This window comes from Sapajus apella, unplaced genomic scaffold (genome assembly GCF_009761245.1).
Source record: "Sapajus apella isolate SASKATOON/1434 unplaced genomic scaffold, GSC_monkey_1.0 scaffold11, whole genome shotgun sequence".
NCBI classification, from domain to species: domain Eukaryota; kingdom Metazoa; phylum Chordata; class Mammalia; order Primates; family Cebidae; genus Sapajus; species Sapajus apella.
In genome coordinates this window covers 3,539,902-3,555,659 of record NW_022436951.1, presented here as the reverse complement: position 1 = coordinate 3,555,659, position 15,758 = coordinate 3,539,902, and the positions used below count along the sequence as shown (strand labels likewise).

The following is a 15,758-nucleotide window of genomic DNA, read 5'->3' as shown; positions in this document are numbered from 1 at the left end:
GCTTATTAATCAACTTACTTTTGGCAAAAAGGAGAGTTCCCACCACATTCTAATGGAATGAGAAAATTGCATTGAAACTCAAGAAAAGAAGGGAGCATTTGTCTTTACAATTTAAACCCAATTCCAGGTGAATGTTTACTACTCTAAAAATAATCTGCTAAAATAGGACAATGAAAAATTTAATCTAGACTTCACGTAAGGAGTTTTTATCAAACCAATTAACTTGGAGAGCAAAGAGACAAAGAATAACACAGAATAATTCTAGGTAATATATTACCTTGCTTCTTGTTTTTTGTAATTTTGTCCATTTTTTGTATCATACCCTCTCTTTGGGTTTTTGGGGGATGCATGAGCTCTGTGGGTCTGTTGGGTTCTGCTGTTTTCTTCTCATGACTTCTCACCTGTTTTGCCCTTGCATATGTTTCACAGAAGCAGAATCTAAGTCATAATCTTTTTGCTTCAACGGGTCTCAAAGACAAGATTTAACTGACACACACTCTCATGGGGTTGCTTATTGCTTTTGCCGTTTTGTTAATGATAATTTGCTCTTTAATGAATAAAATTAAAGTCCCACATGAAAAGTGGATCTATTTTTCATAAGTGGATCTATTTTTCATTTTCCTCCTTTTATTCTTTTTTCTTTCTTTTGTTCATTCTTCTTTCTTTCCTTCCTTCTTTCTTTCCTTTCCCACCTTCCCTTCCTTCCTTTCCTCCCTCTCTCCCTTTTTTCTTTCTTTCATTCATTCATTCTTTGTTTCTTTCTGTCTCTCTTTCTTAATGGGCCATTTGCTGCTCTTAGCATGATGGTAGGTAATGGGCATGAAGTAGAGGTGGAAGAACAAAGGCTAGGGGCCAAATATCTGTCACAAGACAGATATTTGACTGCCCTGTGAATTATGTGTGTGTATGTAAGAATTGTTTTATTAAGGAAAAATACAGAGCTAGCCTTTGATCAGCTCTCGTGAGAACTGACTCATCTATCACAAGGACAGCATAGGGGAACTGCCCTTATGATCCAATCACATTCCACGAGGTCCCTCCCTCAACACACCGGGATTACAATTTGAGATGATGTTTGGGTGGCGACACAGAGCCAGACCATATCATCTACCATTTTGGGCTGTTTTCATAAGTAACTATTGGGAGACTAATTTAGGAGATGCTACTGTTGGGTCCCACTACACAATCAAAAGGCCTTGCAGGAGAGACAATTGTGTAAAGCCAGGGTGAGAATGCTGACCTACACTTCGAACATTAGACAATAGGTGTATGTTGACTGTCTACTCTGTGATCAGCAGGATGAATAAGTGACCTGAATTTTGAGTATAAAAAGGGAAAAATGTAAAAATGTGGCAAGACTCCAATCTTCTTGTATCCATCAGGCTCTAGTGAACATAATACACATCCCACTTCTCTAACTTCTTTTGATACTGGCTTCTTTTGATAGTGATTTAGTATAATGATTCAACTTACTGGCCTGGGCTTCATAAGGATGTTGTCTCCGTCTGTCCCTTTCCTTGAAATTGGTGGTGCACCCCCTCAGACAGCATGTAGGGTAGGGGCCACCTATAATGTACTCCAACTGGGTGTACTAAGCTACATCACTTTCTCCAAACAACAGTCCATGCTGACCCATGCTAGGCCTGGTAGGTCCTCATGTCTCCCAATTTCTAGAGATTCTCCTTTAGTTTAGGCCTGGAGACTTTCATCTCTGTGTTGATTACTGTTGAGCAGTTTCTGGTGTCTCAATGGTGCTCCCTGCTGGAGAAGCTCTATCATCAGATGTACTACCTGTAGCAAGATGTTGGTGGATTCTTCATCAAGTGTGAACCTGGGCTATTCCTGCTATTCATTACCCTAGAAAGGACTCTGACAAATCATTAAGCTAGCCCTAAGGGGTCTGGGCAAGGCTCAGCTCTTTTATTGTTTGACATTTGTGCTTCCCAAGGGTGGAAGGAATTCTCAGGTGTTACTCTAATAACAGTCTGGAGCCAGATGCTCTCCATCAAAAACTCACACTCTCAATAGTGGATTGTTCAAGAACAGAGTTCAGCATTTATACACATATGACAAATCTTCTAATTCACACAGTGTTTTGAAGGGCAGGGGCCAGGCCTTTTCTTGAGCTCCCATGGCAAATGTAAGACTCTTAAGGGCTACGGCCGGTTTATTAGCATGATCTCCATATCATACCTAACATTAATGCATTCCACATCCAGTAATCTTTTTCTTTGCTATTTAAAAACAATCTTAAAAATTGTTTTTAAAATGTTGCTTTTGAAATTATTTTCATGTAGGTAATTTAGTCCGTGTTATCTCCCGTCAATCAAATGCATTCTTGATCATTTCCGCTAAGTGTAAAAAAGTTACATAATTTATAAATTTGTGAAATGTTTATTAATATTAACAATAAAGTTAACATGATACATGTTGATGTTTAAACGTATATTAATTTTGATTTTGCATTTTTCTTTTCGTATTTTGATATACTCTTTCTTTTTCTTTCTTTCTTTCAAGAGTTCTCAGACCTTTTCAAAAGATCTCAGACCCCTAAGTACCATGTTCTCTAATGGATAAGATTGCATAGCCACTGTTAATCAGCTTCTCAGGTAGGTAACCTTACCTTATACAATTCATAAGCTAGGTATTAAATTGGACCATATAAAATTGATGTTTTTTCCTTGTAAAATATGATCTAATGGAGGCAATTTCACATTATTTAATAGTTTATAGTCACTCAGTTGTGCTACTGAGCATATATTGTTCCTTTCATCTAACTGGATTTTTGCACCCATTAACCGTCTTGTCTTTCTCTCCCTTCCCTACTACGCTTCTAGCCTCTGGTAACTATCATTCTACTCTCTATCTCCCTGAGTTCAACATTTTTTAGTAAACTAGTAGTTTTTCGTTACAAATATAACACATTTCCCTTTTGACATATAGATTTAAATGGTAGCGCTAAGACTAGTAAAAGCAACTGCTGTGCAGGTGGCTGGTTCTCAGTATTTGCTGAATAAATGTATGCACACATAAGCAAATAACCAAACCAAACATAAAGATGTAAATAAAAGTTAAATTGTGTGGTACAGATGTGTGGTCATGGACCTGGCAGAATATGTTAACCATAAAAAGCAGTTTGACAATTACTTTGAAGTCTTTTAAACCAATATTCTGTTTTCGATTTAATTTTGTTTTGTTAGAAGAGATTGGCATTGCCTCTGGGAGAAAGCAGTTCTGGCATATTTCACTGTTGACTCCTCATTAGGGAATAAAAAAATGGAAAATCATAGGATTTTAAAGAAGAAAAATTAAAAAAGAATTAGAGACCTAAGAAAGTGGAGACTTCAGAGATTGGTAGGATTTTCATGAAGCCTTTCGCTATTTACTTGGCACAAAGACTATCTTCGGGGGCAGGATTTGAAACTGGAAGGTCCTGGTGTTCTTGTCTTCCACTGGAGCTGAGAGGAGCCAACAGCTCTATTCTTTGTGAGGGAAGGCTAGGGCTGGTAATTCTAGAGAAAACAAATGAGTATCAAGTATTAATCATCAATAGGATTTTACTTTGGATACATCACCCATCTACATATTCACCCCTTATCCTGTTGCATCACGCTGTGCCATACTGTCTAGGTGCGGGAATGGAATGTGATTTAAGATTCAAGGTACATTTTCATACTTAGAAAGGGCTATTTATCTTGTCTCCAGAGAGTCAATGAGATTAGTGCTGGGAAAATAGAGGGAAAGTTCTCAGGGAGCAGATAGATAACTGATTCCTGAAGAAATTGGAGAAAGTTTCGTCAAAGAGATGCTAACTGGCCTGGGTTCAAAATAGAGGTGTTTAACCCTGGCTAAAGATTAGAATAAACAGTAGATTTTTAAAAAATCCGAAAAACAAAAAATCCCATGCCCAGGCAGGATCAACCATAGCTGTTTTGGTTTAATTGGCTTAGGATAGCCATCTGTTTTGTTTCTTTTCTTTTCCAGATAAATCCATTGATCAACCTGGTTAAGAATCATTGGTCTAGGAGTAGAAACACACACAAGGAATAAGGGAGGAGGTTCGGTTAGTTCAAGGGGAGAAAGTTGGAAGCATTTCAAGCTAAGTAAATGGTATAGAAAAAGAAAGATGGTGTGTTGCGGTTTTCAATCTTATCATGGGGGTATGCTCAGTGTTAATTGGAAACTAGAACATAGTATGGCAAAATGGATGCTTGGATGATCTAACTTGAGGGAATAATTCAGCAAGAAAATCATGTCTAATATCTCAGCAAGAAGCTGGTGGGCCATCCTGGGTCAGGTTTGAAAAGTCAACCAAAAAATGCCTAGTAATCTAAGATAATTTTATATATTGGGGAAGGGACCTTGATATTCATTATCTATGAAACACAAAATCTGGAACTCGAACCAAGAAATTTACATAAAAATCTGGTGCAAGACTGATGAAAACGATAGGATCTCCTAAGAAGCAAACTAACCCTAGGAATATGTTCAGTATCCAGAGAAGATAGGGTTTCCACAGGAAATAATTCCCACCAAAACTAAACCTGAAATTAAAAAAAAATGCTAAGTAATGAAGAAAGAATAATGTACCATGAGAATGAATTGGTAGACTTAGCCGAGAATTGCACTGCAGAAACTATTTCTACTGAAACAATCTGAAAGAATTTCATGAAGAGATAAAGGTAGGAAAATAATCCAGTAAACTAGACGAGAAAAAACAGACTTGAAAAATAGCCAAATCAAAATTTTAGAAAAATACTTTTAAAATAATCTCAGTAGATCAGCAAATGGATAAACTACACATGGTTGAACAAAAGAATTGGAAAATTAGAACACAGAACTGAAGAAATCATAGAGAAATCAGCAGAATATTCTACATAGTGAGAAATAGGTAGAAAACAGAAATTCCAAGTACCAAGTATGTCGTATAAATTTTTGGAGAGTACAAATGTTTTTTTGGAATACAAAGCACTAGATTAAGACTTTAGACAGATGAGAGACAGAGTTAGCATACATTTATATATCAATTATGCTAAAATTTAAATTCTAACTTACATGTTTTGTCACCATATCATTGAGTTTCTAAGTCATTTGTTAAGAAGTGTAAAAAAATTCTTAAAATGTTAAAAATTTGTACTGTAAGAGATGAAAGTGTGTTTGAAAGATAAACGAGGCTGTGAATCTTTACTTTAGGAAACTACATCAGTGTTTTAGAATTTTGTTGCAGGAAACTATTTGTCCAATCAAACAATGATTGTCATAGAAAGTTAATCTTACTAGCTAATCTTGTGATATTAACACTTGGACTAAGATCTCACTTATCTATTAGGAGTCTGAATAATTCTACCAGACTGAAAGGCTAAGCAGAAACTCTTAGTGTTAGAAACATGGCTGAAGTCATGTTTACTCGTAAGGAATAAAATCGTTTAATCAAGTCCAGTTCGTCTATTTTTGTTTTTATTGCATTTGCTTTTGAGGTCTTACTTATAAATTATTTGTCTAGGTCAAGTCCAGAAGGGTTTTTCCTAGATTTTCCTCTAGGATTTTTATAGTTTCAAGTTTTACATTTAAGTCTTTAATCTATTTCAAGTTAATTTATTATATGGTAAGAGAGCAGAGATGATTTCTTAAAGAATTAAAAATAGGACTACCATACAACAGTCCCACTATTGGGTTTCTACCCAGAGGAAAATCACTTTTTATATAAAAAAGACACCTGCACACATGTTTATGGCAGCACTATATGAGAGCAAAGTTATGGAATCAACTTTCATGTCCATCAATGGATGATTGGATAAAGAAAATGTAGTACATATAGACCATAGAATATTATTCAGCCATACAAGAGAATGAAATCATGTCTTTTGGAGCAAGATGGAGGGAGCTGGAGGTCATCATCCTAAGTGAAATAACTCAGAAGCAGAAAATTAAATAGTTCTCACTTATAAGTGGGAGCTAAACAACAGATATGTATGGAGATAAAAATGAAAATAATAGAAAGTAGGGACTCTAAAAATGGTGAAGATGGGGAAGGATGAGGGCTGAAAAATTACCTATTGGGTACAGTGATCACTATTTGGGTGATGGGTACCCCAGAGGCCCAAAGCTTACCATTATACAATATGTCCATGTAATAAACCTTCACGTGTACCCCCAAATTCATAATAAAAAGTATTTTTTAAAATGTAAAATAACATGTTTCTTTATGATTAACTTTAGAATACAATACAGAATCTCAGTTTTTAAAAACACTAATACAGTTAAAAATGTAAAATAAAATTCTAGTAAATATCATTTATACAAAATTTAAAAACATACAAAACAATATCACATATTTTTCACCGGTACATACATATTTAGTACAAGCACAAAAATATGAACTAGAAAGATACACACCAACTTAATGAAAGTGATTGTATCTGAGTAGTAGAAGAAAGAAAAGGCAATAGAACTTTTTTGAGGGGAGGGGATGTGGTATAAAGTAATTCACTGGATATATTATTGTTTTTTCTTTAAAAAGGGTTTTGAAGTATATATGTCTATGTCTATACACATGAATGCATATTATGCACAGTATATAATATATACATTTATAAAAAGTATATATGATATATATGTATAACCATTCATCAATTCTAGATAGTGAATAACTGGATATTTGTTATATTTCTGTAAACTTTCCATAGGAATATTTTTATACTTAAAGAGTAATACAATAATTATAATGTATTACTTATTTATAATTCTATTTTTATATATACAAGAAGATGTTAAAATAACACATAAATGCTGATTTACCCATTTGCACTATTCACTCAATCTTTATCCTCTGTTTATATAAATAACCTAGAAATTTAGTACAAATTAATTCAAGAGCTAGTTTTCAAATTAAATAACCCCAGAGTACACATTTTTGTCTTCAAATACATAAAATAAATCGTCCTCACCTTCAGGAATTTTTTGCTTACTGATTTCACAGGCAGTTCCCTCAAATTTGAGTGGGCAGGTACACACACACTTTCCATCAATTAGAATCACTGTACCTCCATTTTGGCATAAGAAGCATTTTCTTGCACTAAATTCATTGATATAGTCTTCGATAGCTCTTTCTAAATTTTCTTTCTTTACGTGTGCATTATTCATTTTCACTGGAATCAGATTATATATAGGAGACAGCTGAAAGGAAGAAAAACATTTAATTTTAGGTCATTTTTAACTGAGAGAGCTTATAGAATACTGTTTACTCAATTATTTATTCACTGATTTATTAATTCAACAAAAACTTATTGAATGTATATTATTGCCAGATGTGATGTTAGCTTTTAAATAATCAGAACTAGTCAAGATGTTCACTATCAGGGAGGTCATATTATGGAGTTAAGGAACTGATAGTAATAAAATAATCATGCATAAATTTCAAATAGAAACTGTGATAGGTGCTACAGAAAACAGGTATATATGCTTTAAAAATGAATAACTGAGGGACTTAAATTTCTGGATGGATATTTTATTGACATATTATTTTGTGAATTGTTTTTGCTGCCTTCTTCCTTCTTCTCCTCTTCCAGAAGGCAAGAAGACGTCTACTATCTCTTGTGTAAGAGGAGGTTTGTGTGCAGGCCAAGTTCAGAATGTCCCCTGAAGGCAACCTTTTTCTTATTTCTTCCTTCCCCCCCCCACCAAAAGTCTGAATTCATTGAGAAATTTTTACTGAGGTAAGGCGCATAGAAGAATGTCACCAAGAAAAGAGATTCCTCCAGAATAGAAAGGGGATTGAGGTTAGTATATACCTCAAGTAACAGGAAACCATAGCTAGATATTTAGCAGCTATTTTGGGAGGTAGCAGGAACTGTGGGGTGCCTTAAGGAAGCTCCATATGAAGCATCAGTAATTCCGTTTTGTCAGTGATTTCCTTTTACAAATCTGGCATGGAGGGCTTGGAAATGTTTGAGTTCTAGTGAACATGTGAGCCTAAACAATGAGGTTATTAAGGTGACTACAATGAACTAAAGATATATGTAAATTATATCTCCTGAACAGAAGTGTCAGGATTTTTGTACCAATTTAGACAACAGGGAAAAAGTTTCCTGAGCTCCATTCAACAAACAAATAAAAGGTGAATTTTCTAGCAACATGGAGGGACAGGATCTCAAAATCAAATTTAATTAAATATAAAGAAAATGAAGTAAAATTACTTATTTTGCAAACTCAGATTCTTGCAGTAAGATATACAGTTGCTACACTGAAATCAAGGAAGTTTGGAAAGGCTTTGACAATAAATATTGAGCTGAGGTTTGAAAGTGTCATGGCAGAGAGAAGATTGTTCAATTTTAAAAGTTTTTAAATAGAGGAGAGGATTGGGGAGATGTTGTTCAAAATATTCAAAATTTTAGTTAGACAGAAGGAGTAAGTTCAGAAGATCTATTGTGTAGCTTGATGATCTAGAAAAAATTAAGAGGCTCTTATAATGGAGACACCATAACATATATAGGGAAATTTATATGTTCACTTAACTTAAGCAAATTCAACTGTGTAACTAGCAAGAGCTTTTTGAGTGAATAAACTGTTAGAGGCACTTTGGTGGCATAGCACTTTAAGACAAGAGACCACAAAACTTAAAAGAAATGAGAATCTAGAGAGTAGAGCTAAAAACACACACACACACAAATTCCTGCAGAAGAGTAATGATGGATTAAATAATGTGAACTAATCTTTTACCTAAAGACAATGAGAAAAGCTGAACAAAATAAAACCAAACATTTTTTTAAAAACTGCTGAAAGCCCCTGGAGAACTAACAAGAAAATAAAAAATTACTGAGCTAAGATCTGGGAGGAGGTGGTAATCCAAGAAGTGGGCCCAGTATTTGAGGGTTACTAGTCCTCTTGACACATTTCCTAATTCAGCAAGAGGTAACAGAAGGACTAGGAGGTAGAGCAACACATTACTGGGCTGAAGAGAAAACACTGGAATTCAGGTCAGCCAAGGTAGACATGCTATCCTTTGATTTGAGGACTAAGAGGAAAGTGGAAGAAGGAGAGCCCTGGCAGAAACTGTAGCTCAGTTTGGATTAAAATAATCTTGGCTCATTAGTGGGTATCCTAGAAGCTTTCCAAACATAAATATAGTTTTTGGAGGAATATATGAATACATGAAATTATCTCAGACATCAAGCTACTCCTATAACAATTTTAAGTACAGTATCTAGCTCACAGTAAAAATAACTAGGCACACGAGGAAATAAGACAACATGCATGAGACCAATGGAAATAATGGAAAATAAAAACAGCTATGGTGGCTGCCAGTTTGTGTTATCAGACTTTAAATAATTATCAGACATTAACTGTTTGCATATGCAGGGAGATAAGAGACAAGACTGAAAATTTTAGCAAAGAAATGGAAGTTGTTAAAAATAGATTTGAAAAAAGAAACAAATATTATAATACAAATTAATGAATTAGTTAAATAGCAAATGTGGTAATACTAAAGCAATTTAATAAATTGGAATATAGGTTAGAAGAAAATATTGACAATAAAGCATGAAGAGACAAAAGGATGAGTTATACATAAAGAGGGCAGGAAACGTAAGTGTTACTGTGGGAAGGAAAAAGATCCATGTATTTCAAGCCCAAGAAAGAGAACAAAGGACAGAATATCCAAGAAGCAATATTTGAAAAGCTAATGACAGAGAATATTCAGACCTGGCGAAAAACATCAAGATATTTTATGAATAAAAACTAAGGTTAAAAATAATTTTGCACCTAAGTATTACCAGAGAAAAATTGCTCAAAAAAAAAAAAAGATAGTGGAGAAAATCTTAGAAAGAGTTTAGGAAAAAACATTAGTATGTTGAAATTAGATTGAATTTACTAGATACAATCAAGAATTTGACTTTACTAGATATAATCAATGATATATAAAAAGAGTCCAATGTAAATATAAAAAATAAAAAGCATGTTAAAAGGGATGAAGAATATATTTGATGAGTTTGTCAGCAGATTTGACACAGCAAAAGAAAGAATCAGTAAGCCTGACAAAAGGTTGGTAGAAATCAGCCAAATTAAAATACAGAGAGATAAAAGGGTTGGGGGGAGGGAACCCAGGACTGAGCATCCAAGAGTATGTGGAAATATGAAAGAGTATGGCAACATATATTATTTGAATAATAGAAAAAAGTGAGGAGGTTGGAAGAAGGGGTTGAGAGAGGAGAAAGATAATGTGATTGTGGTAGAAGAAATATTTGCAGACATAATGACCAAAAATTTTTCAAAAGTGATTAAATAATTAAATCATAGACTCCAGAAGTTTAGGGAACTTCAAGCAGAATAAAAAATAAACAAATATCCATATACATCAGACTCAAACTATGGAAAACCAAAGATTAAAAGGAAATCTTTAAGGCAATGGCAATCAAAGGAAATGCTACAAACAGAAGGTGAGAGATAAGTGTTACAGTGCTGTTTATCTAAAAACTATGCAAGCCAGAAGACAAGGATTAATATCTTTAAGTACTGAAAGACAAAAAACAAAACAAAACAAAAAAGACCTATAAAATCTGTAAACCCAGAATTTTATACCAAATGAAATGTCACTGAAAAATTAAAATAATTTTTTTTTCCAGAGAAGCAAAAGCCAAGAGAATTTGATACTAGCAGATGTGCACTAAAAGAAGTGCCAAAGGAAATTTTTCAGGCAGAAGGATTATCACAAAGAACTGAAATTTGACCTATAAAGTAATCGTGAGCTCTGAGCATAACTAAATAAAGGAAAACTATGCCTTTCTAGTTGTAATTGCTCTAACAATATATTAATCTACAGCAAATGTTGTTGCATTGTAGTATGAGTTTATGGTGTATGTAAAAATAAAGAATAAAATATATAGTAATCTATGTAAAATATACATACACCATAAACTCATGATACAATATGTTAAAAATGGCATTAAAAATGGGAGGGAGGATTTGGAAATACAGTGTTATATTTGTTTTACACTATACATAAAGCAGCATAATATCATTTGAAGGCAGACTATGATAAATTAAGAATGTATATTATGAAACATGTACTACAGTAAAAAATATTTTTAAAAAGAGGCATGAGTATTATACTGGACATAAAATGGAATCATATAACATACTTAATAAACAAGAATGGTCAGGACAAGAAAAGAACAATGTAATGAATAAACAAGATTTAACTGAAATGTTGAAGGGAGAGCGCTGGAGTACAAGGGGGAAGCAGAAAGGCATCTGAGTGGTTGGAAGCCCAGGGGCTCTCACATGCCCAGATCACTACAGAAAACTATTCAACTGCAAAAATAAAAAACAAGGGAGGAAATAAGACACAAAAGATATTCAAAATAACCAGAAAACAATCAATAAAAAGACAGTGGTAAGTCCTCACTATCAATAACAACCTTGAATGTAAATGAATTATATTCCCCATTTAAGAGATATAGATTGGATAAATTTAAAAAAAAGAAATAATACCCAACTATATGCTCCGTATAAGAAACTCACTTCACCTGTACAGATATATATAGATGAAATGTGAAGGATGGAAAAAGATATTTCATGCAAAGGTAAACCAAAACAAGCAAGAATATCTATGCTTAGAAAAAGCAGACTTCAAGTCAAAAGCTGTAAAAAGGAGAAAAAGAATAAGATTATATAATAATAAAGGGATCCATTCAGCAAGAAAATATAATAATTTAAAATGTATATGCACCCAATGCTGGAACACCCAGACACATAAAGCAAATATTAGATCTAAAGTGAAACAATAAAATGATATTTGGGGACTTTAACATTTCACTTTCAGCATTGGAGAGATTATCTAAACAGAAAATCAACAAAGAACACAGGATTTAATCTGCACCATTGACCAAATGAACCCAGGCATTTACAGAACTTTTTGCCCAAGAGCTGCAGAGACCACATTCTTTTTATCAGTACATGGAATATTTTCCAGGATTAATCATATGTTAGAAAACATAACAAGTCTCAAAAAAATTTATAAACTAAAATGACATTAAGTATCCTCTCACACCACATGGAATAAAATCAGAAGTCAATAATCAAGGAAACTTTGGAACCTGTACAAATACACAGAAATTAAACAACATGCTCCTGAATGACCATTAAATCAATTAAGAGGTTAAGAAGGAAATGATTTAAATTTCTTGAAATAAATGAAAATAGAAACAGAACATACCAAAACTGATAAGACAAAGAAAATGCAGTATTAAGAAGAAAGTTTATAGAAATCAATGTCTACTTCAAGAATATAGAAAATTTTCAAATAAATAGCTTAATGATGCATTTCAAGGAGCTAGAAAAGCAAGAACAAAACAAACCCCAAAGTAGAAGAAGGAAAGAGATAATAAAGATCAGAGCAGAAATAAACAAAATTGAGACTGAAAACAAATACAAATGATTAATGAAACAAAAAAGTTGATTAAAAGTTTTCATTTTAAAAGAAAGACAAAATAAACAAACACTAGCTAGACTAAGAAAAAAAAAAAAAGAAGACCCAAATAAATAAAATCAGAAACAAAAATGGAGACATCACAACAGATACCACAGAAACACAAAGGGGAATTAGATAGTGCTATGAACGACTATAAACCAATACATTAAAAAAACCTAGAGAAAAATGGATAAATTTCTAGACACATACAACCTCTCAAGATTGAACCAAGACTAAATAGAAAACTTGAATAGCCCAATAATAAGTAAAGAGTTTGAAGCTGTAATAAAAAGTCTTTCAACAAAGAAAGATCCAGGACCATATAGCTTCAATGTACCAAATCTTTAAAGAAGAATTAACACTCGTTCTTCTCAAATTATTTTTTGAAAGACTGAAATGGAGAGAACTCTTCCTAACTCATTGTATGGACCAGTATAACTCTGATATCAAAACCAAACAAAGACACAACACACACAAGAAAAACCCATAGGCCAATATCCCCAGTGAACATAGATGCAAAAGTCCTCTACAAAATATTAGCAAAATGAATCCAACCATACATCAAAGAGATAATACAACATGACCAACTGGGCATGATTTATCCCAGAAATAGTTTAACATATAGTAATCAATAAATGTGAAACATCACATCAGCAAATTATGAACAGAAACCATGTGATCATCTCAATAGATTCAGAAAAAGCATTTGATACAAATAATATCTTTTTGTGAAACAAACTGTCAATAAATTAGGCATAGAATAAAAATACTTCAACATAATTAAGCTTATATATAACAAACCCACAGCCAACATCATACTGATTGGTTAAAAGCAGAAAGCTCTTCCTCTAAGAACTGAAACAAGACAAGAATGCTCACTCTCATCATTCTTATTTAACATAATACTGGAAGTCCTAGCAAGAGCAATTAGGCAAGAGAAAGAAATAAAGGACACCTAAATTGGAAAGGAGGAAGTTAAATTGTTCCTGTTTGCAGAAGACAAAATCTTATGTATAGAAAACCTAAAGACTCTACCAAAATCCTTAAAACCGACAATTGACTTTTGAGAAGTGTCTGTTCACATCCTTGGACTTTTTGATGGGGTTGCTTTTTTCTTGTAAATTTATTTTACGTTCTCTGTAGATTCTGGATATTAGCCCTTTGTTGGATGGGTAGATTGCAAAAGTTTTTCCCCATTCTGTTGTTTTCTGGTTCACTCTAATGATTGTTTCTTTTGCTGTGCAGAAACTCTTAAGTTTAATTAGATCCCATTTGTCTACTTTGGCTTTTGTTGCCATTGCTTTTGGTGTTTTAGTCATGAGGTCCTTGCCTATGCCTATGTCCTGAATAGCATTGCCTAGGCTTTCTTCAGAGTTTTTATGGTGTTAAGTCTTATGTTTAAATCTTTGATCTATCTGGAGTTAATTTTTGTATAAGGTGTAAGGAAGGGATCCAGTTTCAGATTTCTGCATATGGCTAGCCAGTTTTCCCAATATCATTTATTAAATACAACCTTTCCCCATTGCTTGTTTTTGTCAGGTCTGTCAAAGATCAGATGGTTGTAGATGTGTGGCATTATTTCTGAGGTCTCTCTTCTGTTCTAATGGCCTATATTTCTGTTTTAGTACCTGTACTATGCTGTTTTGATGACTGTAGCCTTGTAGTATAGTTTGAAGTCAAATAGTGTGATGCCTCCAGCTTTTTTTTTTTTTTCTTAATATTGCCTTGGCTCTTCAGGCCCTTTTATGGTTCTATGCAAAGTTTAAGGTGGCTTTTTTCCAATTCTGTGAAGAAAGTAGCTTGATGGCGATAGCACTGAATCTATAAATTACTTTGCGCAGTATGGCCATTTTTACAATATTGATTCTTCCTAACCATGAACATGGAATGTTTTTCCATCTGTTTGTGTCCTCTCTTATTTCCTTGAGGAGTGGTTTGTATTTCTCCTTGAAGAGGTCCTTTACATCCTTTGTAAGTTGTATTCCTAGGTATTTTACTTTCTTTGGAGCAATTGTGAATGGGAATTCACTCATGATTTGACTCTCTGTTTGTCTATTACTGGTGTATAGGAATGTTGTGATTTTTGTACATTGATTTTGCATCCTGAGAGTTTGCTGAGGTTGCTTACCAGCTGAAGGATATTTTGGGCTGAGATGATAGGTTCTTCTAAACATATAATCATGTCATCTGCAAATAGAGACAATTTGACTTCCTCTTTTCCTAATTGAGTACGCTTTATTTATTTTTCTTGCCTGATTGCCCTGGCCAGAACTTCCAATACTATATGAAATGGGGGTGGTGAGAGAGGGCATCCTTGACTTATGCCAGTTTTCAAAGGGAACGCTTCCAGTTTTTGCCTGTTCAGTATGATATTGGCTGTGGGTTTGTCAGGAATAACTCTTATTATTTTGAGATATGATCCATCGGTACCTAATTTATTGAGAGTTTTTAGCATAAAGGGCTGTTGAATTTTGTTAAAGGCCTTCTTTATATCTATTGAGATAATCATGTGGTTTTTGTCTTTGGTTCTGTTTATGTGATGGATTACATTTGTAGATTTGTATATGTTGAACAGGCCTTGCATCCCAGGGATGAAGTCGACTTGATTGTGATGGATAAGATTGTTCGTGTGCTGTTGGACTTGCTTTGCTAGTATTTTATTGAGGATTTTCATATCAATGTTTATAATGGATATTGGCCTGAAATTTTGCTTTTTCATTGTGTCTCTGCCAGGTTTTGGCATCAGGATGATGCTGGTCTCCTAAAATGAGTTAGGGCAGATTCCTTCTTTTTGTATTGTTTGGAATAGTTTCAGAGGAATGGTACCAGCTCCTCTTTGTACCTCTGGTAGAATTCAACTGTGAATCCATCTGGTCCTGGACTGTTTTTTTGGTTGGTAGCTATTAATCGTGGTCTCAATTTCAGACCTTGTTATTGGTCTATACAGGATTCAATTTATTCCTGCTTTAGTCTTGGGAGGGTGTAAGTATCCAGGAATTTATCCATTTCTTCTAGATTTACTGGTTTACTTGCATAGAGGTGTTTGTAGTATTCTCTGATGGTAGTTTGTATTACTGTGAGATCGGTGGTGATGTCCCCTTTATCATTTTTTATTGCATCTATTTGATTCTTCTCTCTTTTCTACTTTGTTAGTCTGGCTAGTGGTCTATCTATTTTGTTGATCTTTGCAAAAAATCAGCTCCTGGATTTGTTGGTTTTTTGAAGAGGTTTTTGTGTCTCTATCTCCTGAAGTCCTGCTCTGATCTTAGTTATTTCTTGTCTTCTGCTAGCT

The 15,758-nt window shown here is 33.9% G+C and overlaps 1 protein-coding gene across 1 annotated transcript in view; it reads right to left on the bottom strand.

Annotated features, from left to right (window-relative positions):
• Window positions 1–3,053: 3,053 nt before the first annotated feature.
• Window positions 3,054–15,758, bottom strand: part of C9 (complement C9) — an 81,965-nt gene continuing 69,260 nt past the window's right edge. Inside the window, exons 10-11 of the mRNA XM_032278889.1 lie at window positions 6,948–7,176; window positions 3,054–3,512 (exon numbers count right to left, since the gene is read on the bottom strand). Of these exons, the coding sequence (XP_032134780.1) occupies window positions 3,478–3,512; window positions 6,948–7,176 (264 nt within the window). The 3' untranslated portion in view covers window positions 3,054–3,477. The remainder of the gene's footprint in view (window positions 3,513–6,947; window positions 7,177–15,758) is intronic.